The 8,563-nt window shown below is 45.5% G+C and overlaps 1 protein-coding gene across 1 annotated transcript in view; it reads right to left on the bottom strand.

The window, feature by feature from the left end:
• Window positions 1-4,394: 4,394 nt before the first annotated feature.
• Bcas2 (BCAS2, pre-mRNA processing factor) overlaps window positions 4,395-8,563 on the bottom strand; it is a 10,998-nt gene continuing 6,829 nt past the window's right edge. The window contains exons 5-7 of the mRNA XM_005357136.2: window positions 7,616-7,666; window positions 5,877-5,957; window positions 4,395-4,876 (exon numbers count right to left, since the gene is read on the bottom strand). Of these exons, the coding sequence (XP_005357193.1) occupies window positions 4,750-4,876; window positions 5,877-5,957; window positions 7,616-7,666 (259 nt within the window). The 3' untranslated portion in view covers window positions 4,395-4,749. The remainder of the gene's footprint in view (window positions 4,877-5,876; window positions 5,958-7,615; window positions 7,667-8,563) is intronic.

The following is an 8,563-nucleotide window of genomic DNA, read 5'->3' as shown; positions in this document are numbered from 1 at the left end:
ACGCAATTGCGTCTGGCTCCAGATGTCTACTTCATAATGCAAAATGCACTCCGTTCATCTCCAAGAGTCCCCAGAGTCTTAAGAGTTCCCTTGCTCCAAAGTCCCTCCGGTAGTCAGCACTCCCAGTTCTGAGACACTGAAAATCAACAGTTACTTACTTCCAAGACACAGCCGCCCAGGCCGAACATTCCCATTCCCAACCGCAATAGGAGCCAGAAAGGGAGGATTTGACTAGAATCCTCAGAAACAGAAACTCAGTAGCGCCAACATTAACTCACTGCTCGGTGACTCGTAATGGGGTTCCCCTTGGTGTGCCGTGAATTCCCGAGGACTTGGATAGTTGCGCTCCCTGGCTTTGCTGGTAGCAGGCCACACAGCCAGTCTCTGATTCTGCTGCTGTCTCCATCTCCACGCGGCAGGCATTCTTCCTCCACTGCAATTATGGCCTGGCCCCCAGCTTCATGCTTCACCACCAGGGGCTGCTGAGGGTCACGAGACCCAGTGACAGCGGAGGGCCTCGGCTTTTTCTTTGAAATCTCTACAACCCTAACTCTAGCTTTCTTCAGCAAAACTGGCAGAACGAGGACAAGAGCAAGTGGCAGCGGCACTCGGGGCTGGAGGTAGGGCTAGTGGACTGGGGCCCATGGCAACCTCGACCGTCTCTGAAGGCCGTGATGACTGAATGCGCAGGAAAGCCCCAGAGAAACAATTCCCTAGATGACTCAGTGCAGCCAGTGCCCAAGGACCCTTCCTAAAGTCTTCTAAACTAATATACCGTGTTTCCATTGAGCCCATGATGGTCTTGCTAATAATGGGAAATCGCTTCCAAGTGTGTTTTCTTTTTTCTTTTCTTTTCTTTTCTTTTTTTTTTTTTTTTGGTTTTTCTGGTTTTTTTTTTTTTTTTTTTTTTTTTTTTTTTTTTTTTTTTTTTCGAGACAGGGTTTCTCTGTGGCTTTGGAGCCTGTCCTGGAACTAGCTCTGTAGACCAGGCTGGCCTAGAACTCACAGAGATCCGCCTGTCTCTGCCTCCCGAGTGCTGGGATTAAAGGTGTGCGCCACCATTGCCCGGCCCAATTTTGTTTTCTACTGTCCTTTTCTAAGCACTTTCTTTGAGACAGGGTCTCACTCTGTAATCTAGGCCAGCCTCAAACTCACACCAAGTCCCAGCCCTCACACTGAGCAACTACACCTAAACTTTTTTTTTTTTTTTTTTTTTTTTTTTACTCTTCCTGAATAGCGCTGATCTCTAGCATTTGTGCACTCCTTAGTAGTATTTTTTCAGCATGCTTTCTGGCCAAACTACAGGGTTTCCCAGTATTTCTGCCCCAGTGTGTTTTCTTGATTCTTATTGAAAAAAAAAAAAACCAAAAAAACCCGCTTCAAAGAGTTGGAAACACCTGTAACATGGTTGCCTTGACTTTTGCCTACATTAGTCTGTTACCTTTACACCTCCATAAAGCTGCAGCGGTGGCCTTTGGTCCGGTTCCTAAGAGTCGTTATCCCCACCTGAAACTCCGTAATGATCGTTACACTGCTGACTGTGTAAACCCTCACCAGGATTGCTCATGGAGCTCGGCTTCCAGTGTTCTTATCCCCTCTGATTGCTTTTCCAAATAGTCCCCGGTTCCTACTGTGTTTGAGCGGTGCAATAAGGAAACCATCAGAATGGGCACTCCAGGATCAAGGGTAGGTTTTTTTTTGTTTGTTTGTTTTTTTTAATGTTTATTTATTATGTATACAATATTCTGCCTGTGTGTATGTCTACAGGCCAGAAGAGGGCACCAGACCTCATTACAGATGGTTGTGAGCCACCATGTGGTTGCCGGGAATCGAACTCAGGACCTTTGGAAGAGCAGGCAATGCTCTTAACCTCTGAGCCATCTCTCCAGCCCCAAGGGTAGGTTTTTATTGTGGATAAGAGAGAATGGCCAGAGGCATCTGGAAGCGTCCAGAGCAGAGAAACAGACTAGAGGTGGCCAGGGCCAGGAAAGCAGGGTGTGGAAAAATCAGGAGGGTGAGGGGAGGGAAGCTGGAGGGAGTTTAGGGTGGAGGAGGTGGTGGGAGGGTCAGGACGGGGTTTGATGTGTGTAACAAGTCTGCATGACTAGGGGACTGAGGGTACCTGGGGGCCAGCATGGACTTTGACATGCAACCTCAGGTATATGTCATGAAGAGCCTGATGTCCCTTCTGCCAGAGGTAAGGGACATGACTCTTTCTCCTCCCACCAGCCTCCTCAGGAAGAGTTTCTCTTGCTGTCCTGGAACTCACAATGATCTGCCTGCCTTTGCTTCCAAGTGCTGGGATTGAAGGCATGTGCCACCACAGTCCAGCAGAAACTATTTTTTTTTTTTTTGCTAAACCTGTTTCACAAATTACTGAGGAACGCTGGCTTTTACCTAACTGCCAGAAACCCTTCTACAGTCCAGCTTGAGCTAAGTCAAGGCTGTCTTCCAAACATGCACTGCCTGTGGAGTTTGGGGAATCGGTTTCCTTTGGCCCTGACACCATCACAAATCAACTCCAGGGCCTGAACAGTCCTTGTCAAGGAGTCACTGCCACCTGAGCCATAGCTTTCTAAGTGCCACACGGACAGGTCAGGCTGACATCAAAAATGAATTAAAACATTCGCTGATAAAGAAAACGCTTAGGTCCTCTGCTCTTCCCCACTCCAGACAGCATTTTCTTGTGCAGTCCAGCCTAGTCCCTAACACACGATGGTTGTGGTCGGGGTGACTGGATTTGACTGTACTGAGCACACCTAGTTATCAGGGCTGCCTTCGACTCGAGGCAAAGTGGATATTGTTGGCATCAATGACCCCTTCATTGACTACAAATACATGGCGTACACGTTCCAGTACAATTCTACCCATGGCAAATCCCACAGCAGTTGAAGTTCAGAATGGGAAGCCTGACATCGACGAAAAGACCAGCTCCATCTTCCAGCAGTGATGCCACCGCAAATGCCGATTGTGTTGTGGGGTCTACTGGCATCTATCTGTACCACCATGGAGAACAAGGCCCACTTGAAGGGTGGAGCTTCAAGTGGTGCCTCTGCCCCTCATGTTTGTAAGGGGTGTGAACCGTAAGGACAATTAACTGAATCTCAGCAAGGTCCCTTGCACCACTAACTGCTTAGCTCCCCTCCCCCGCCCCATGAAGGTCACCTCTAACAATTTTAGCACCAAGAAGGGACTTACGACTACAGTTCATGCCATCACCACCACCCAGAGTACTGTAGATGGCCTCTGGGAAACACAGGGCTGCCTGAAACATCCCTGCACCCGCTGACACTAAGGCTGTGGGCATGGTCATCCCTGACCTAACTGGGAAACTCATTAGTATCGCCTTCCGTGTTCCTACCCGTGTCCACTGTGGCTCTGACACAGCACCTGAAGTTGCCAAGTGTGACAAGGTGGTGAAACATGACAAGGGCATCCAGGGTCACGCTGAGGAGCAGGCTGCCTGTGGCACCCTTAACAGCGATGCCCACTCACACACCTTTTTTGTTGTTTTGCTTGAGACAGGGTTTCTCTGTGCAGCTCTGGTTGTCCTGGACCTCCCTTTCTAGATCAGGCTGGCCTCTGCCTAACAGTTGTTATGTTGGAGGTACTTAGACCTTGAAGAAATCATAGCAGAGAACAGGGGCTGTTTTCTATGATTCCGAGTAGTTTTTCTGAAGTGTTCCATTCACTACATGACTGGTCACAGCTGTCCTGGCCCACCTGGAGCGTCTTGCATGTTGGGCACTGCGAACACTACACAGTAAGGACTGAAGTTGCAGGAGTGTGATGTTTTTCTTTAGAGAACATACAGATCTAAATGGCCTCAGTATGAGGAACGTGTCTTACAATCAATAAGTACACCTCTGAAGGGGCTGGAGGTTCAGTCCATCAGAGGCCGGCTTCCCCTCTGCTGCCAGAGCCTGGATTACTCTGGAGGGACCCTCTTTCCCTGATGGTCAGCGCATCACAGAACACCAGCGGCTGGATTACTCTCTGGGGTGACTCTTTTCTCTGATGGTCAGCGCATCACAGAACACCAGTGGCTGGATTACTCTGGAGTGACCTCTTTCCCTGATGGTCAGCGCATCACAGAACACCAGCGGCTGGGGCTGCATCACTTCAGCAGCAGCATCAAGCTCACTTCCTGGTGTGACATTGACTAAGGCTGTGCATCAGGGTGGTGCGCCTCGTGGCCTACACGGTCTTCAAGGAGGAGTATGAAGCCCTGAACTACACACCACAACAAGGAGAGAGAGGAAGACAGAGGCCATCGGTTGCTGAGAAGGTCCTGTCCCAACGCATTCCCTAACACCAAACATGTCCTGTTTCTATCGTAGAACCCCACACTCATGAGAACCATTAATACAGTTCACTGTACCCACCCACAAAAATGCTTACAATGGTACTTTATTCAACAAAAACACACACTCAAAGTGCCCAGTTTCCCGAGCACGTTGGAAGCCTTAAATAAAGCTTCGTTACAAAATTTGAAGCCTTAAAAGAAGGATTTCTGCTATAAAATATGACAAGATCATTCTAAAGTCATGCTCACTTTGAAAACTCAGATTTTTATAGCTAAAAAAAAATAGAAACGTGTGGCAAACCTTTATTTTGGTAAGACACACACACATGAAACAACACAACAGCACACACAACCCAGGCTCTAAACACCTAAGCACGACAGTGGCTTTGAGGAAGTCCACAGGCCTCAGGTTTGCAGGGGCCTCTTCTCCCTTTCGCCCAAGGTTAGAAGTCTTGGCGGATGTTCTCCTTGTTTGCCTCCCCATGCTGCTGCTTGATTTGATAGATCTCGTTCTCCAGCTGCACGATAGTCCGCTCAATCTCATAGTTCTTACTTACCAGGGATACCCAACTAGGAGAGGGGAAAAAAAAGAAGAAAAAAGGAAAAATTACTTCATGCAAAATTTCTTTCAGTTTATCTTAAACATATAGTTTTATTCAGGGCACTAACATTTTTAACTTTCTGTTTAAAAAAAGTGAAGCCCACTTATGGGAAAGCAGCAAAGAGACACAGGATGTCTCTACATTATTTTTTATTATCATAAATGAATCTACAATTGTCTCATGACAATTTTTCCTTAGGAAATGGCAAAATAGGAAAGAATTAAGACAGAAGAGACAGGAAGGAGTAATGGAAGACAGTATAAGACTAGCAGAAAACAGGGCAGAGTCTCAGAAAATGGAGGACAAGATTCCAGAACTGAAGAAACAAACAAAACTGGCAGACTAAAGGAGGTCACTGTTTCCTGTCAATCATCTCAAGGGCAAATGTACAAGTGCAAGCCTGAAGAAAAATGTGGACGCCCCTCCGTCCATGGCACTAAAGACGGGAAGAGGGACAAGGGGATGGTGTGGGTGAGGAATGACATACAAACATCACAGGGTTAGGGTATTTAATTTCCCTTTTTGGGGTCTCTCACTCTGTAGCCAAGGCTGGCCTTAAGCTCAAATCCTTCCTTAATTTCTCACATGCTGAGTAAGGTGCTCATGGCCACATAAAACTTAGTTAGGCCTTTCTATAAATGATATATGTAAGCATATGTAGAAGAATATTTTAAAGATAATATGCATTAGCAGGGATAAACAAATTAAAGCACAAACAAGTTAGGCAAATTATGGGATTCCCCTTCCTACAAGAATACCGGCCTCAGGTTGGGGGCTGAGACCGCACCACTCAGCAGTAGCTCAGCCCTGTCTGCAGTCCCGGCTTCTCTGTATGGCCTTCCTCAGCAACCAGCAGGCACACAAACAGCCTTTCTTTGATTCCCGCAGCACCCACGTGAATATTACTGTAATCTTAGTTTTTGCTCTTAGAACTAAACTACTTAAGACACGGTGAATTATACACTCACTTTGACTCCATTTCTCTCAATTTAGATCCTGCTGTGAGCTGCATGTTTTTTCGCTGCCAGTTTAAATCTTGAATATGTTTCCTGTAAAAATATTTTATACAGCCCAATGACATTATAACATATGATAAAAACCAACAGAACAAAACAATACAGAAAGTATCTTTAAACTCTTTAGGGTTCACACACACAATTATAGGCTAATCCGAGAACCTAACTTTCTGTTAATTATTTTTCAATTACAAATTTTAGAAAATATGCTCATTGTGGGAGAAAACAAAATACCAACTAACTACAAACATGTATGTAGATTACAAATCCCTCCTTCCACGCACTTTCCCTGGCAATGGCTGTGCGAGTTTCAGTGTACTGCACTTCGAATGTCCCCTGTCTAACATTCACACCACTGAGTGCTAGGAGATGGAAGCTGGTCCAATTACCGTGCCCAGAGGCGGACTTTACAGAGGTGTTTGGATTAGAGAGGGTTATCAGAACAGAATTCCAAAAACAGAACACTAGTGGCTTTAGAGACTGAAACACACACATGCAGCCACCTTGTCTCTTGTCATGTGATCCCTTGGACCAGGCTGGCATCTGTCCCTAACGGGGTTGTCAACAGATACACTTTTTCAGCCTCAGCTCTCCACAACTGTGAGCCAAAATAAAGACCTTCTCTTTCAGACTTATCTAGGTTCTTTCCTGTATGTGCATGTGTGTGCAGAGTGTGTTACCCTGCACTTACCCAAGGTGTTCTTTCTAAGTTTGCAGATTTATGAGTTGTAGAAAACAAACACGCTTTCAGGTTTCAAGCTTATTCTTACCTCCACTTAGGTACAGCAAACTCAGTGCCAGATGCTGGCCCCAGTAGATCAGTTAGTACATATTAAATGGCTATTTGTTAAATGATCTACTGTCGAAAACCAAATCAACTTAAAAGTATAAATCCAAAATGAAGACAATTTCTTGCACTTGTAATATATCACGGTGTATGTGAAGCTCTATGCTACCCAGCCATTTGGTCCCGCCAATCCACAGTCTACCAGCCCTTTGACCAAAGAGCAGGCTCTCCGGTGCAGCACGTCTGGCTCTTCCTAACTCTTCTTTCCAACTATGAAGGAGCTTGGCAGCTCTGGTTGGAGACCAGGCCAATTTCCCAGGCTTCCCTGCCAACTGTTCCATATGACCCCCGCTGACCAGGTACCCTCAGGTACAAACCCCTTCAGACAGCATTGGGGCTACAGCTGTCTTCCACACTTCTGGCTCAATCTATGAACTGTTCAGGGGCTTCCCATCCCACTGATCATAAAACAGCAAACATCAAGAAAGTCTAGCCCAAGTTTCCCTTCAATACACACGACATATAAACTTTGACTTTTGCTACTCCTTGCTAGCGATCTACCATTTAGAATTTATGAATTTCTATTTCTTTCTTTCTTTCTTTTTTTTTTTAAAGATTATTTATTATGTACACAGTGTTCAGCCTCCATGCCTGCAGGCCAGAAGAGGGCACCAGATCTTTCAGTGCTCTTAACCTCTGAGCCATCTCTCCAGCCCCCTGAATTTCTATTTCTTAAAGGTAATTATTCTACACACCCTGACAGCAATACACAATTAAAAATTAACTGCTTAACCAAAGTGGATTAGCTATTTACTTTTACAGGACTATATGTAGTCTTAGTGGTTTTCCTCCCCCACTCTATCAGGGCTCATCTAAATCTCACTCAAATAAAAAAAAAACTTACCTTAACTTCTGAAGTTCTTTCTGTGCATGTTCAATCATATGAACGAGGTTTCTAAGGAAGAAAGAGCACATACACTCTGAAATCTGGTAACACCAACGAAAACTAAACTACCTATTTTTATTATTCAAAGTCAGGTTTTTCTGCTAAAAATACTATATCCTGGGATCTTCGTGTCTAGTATGTTAGATAATTCATAAATAAAGCTTGTTTAACGCAACACATCACTGACAGCTTGATTCTGGATACTGATGTTAATAACAAAAGTCAGGGTTTCTCTGTGTAGCCCTGACTGTCCTGGAACTCACTCTATAGACCCAGAGGTACGCCTGCCTCTGCCTCTCAAGTGCTGAGATTAAAGGAGTGTGCCACCATCACCCACAGTGGTTCTTCTTAAATTCTCAGGACTTGTGTTTTGGAGGGGGTGTCCCACTATGCGGATCAGGATGGCCCTGAACTCCTGCACTTGGAGAAACCCTCTTGCTTCAGCCTCTGTTCCAGACTGGCCTCAAACTCTTAAGATCTGCCTGCCTGTCTCCCAAGTTCTGGGATTAAAGGTGTGCACCATTACCATCTGGCTTTTTTTTTTTTTTAAGGCAAGACTTTACTTTATAGCCCAAGCTGGCTGGGAACTCATGGTGATCCCCCTATCTCAGCCTCCTGAGCATTGCTGAACTACAGGTGAGGGACCATCCTGACCAGGACTTTAAAGAACACAACACATAGATATAAAAACCAGACTGCATTGTATGGTACTTTCAATCACCCTCCGAGCTCATTTTCTTATACCATCAGTGAACAGGGTTGAACAGGTGATGTGGGAATGATTTCTTATTAATAAAGAAACTGCCTAGGCCCATTTCATAGGCCAACCCCTAGGTAGGCGGAGAAAACAGAACAGGATGCTGGGAGAAAGAAGCTGAGTCAGAGAGTCGCCATGATTGTCCCACT

Source organism: Microtus ochrogaster, chromosome 21, assembly GCF_000317375.1.
Source record: "Microtus ochrogaster isolate Prairie Vole_2 chromosome 21, MicOch1.0, whole genome shotgun sequence".
In the NCBI taxonomy this organism is placed as follows: Eukaryota; Metazoa; Chordata; class Mammalia; order Rodentia; family Cricetidae; genus Microtus; species Microtus ochrogaster.
The sequence above is the reverse complement of the archived record's forward strand: the minus strand, read 5'-3'. Positions and strand labels throughout refer to the sequence as shown.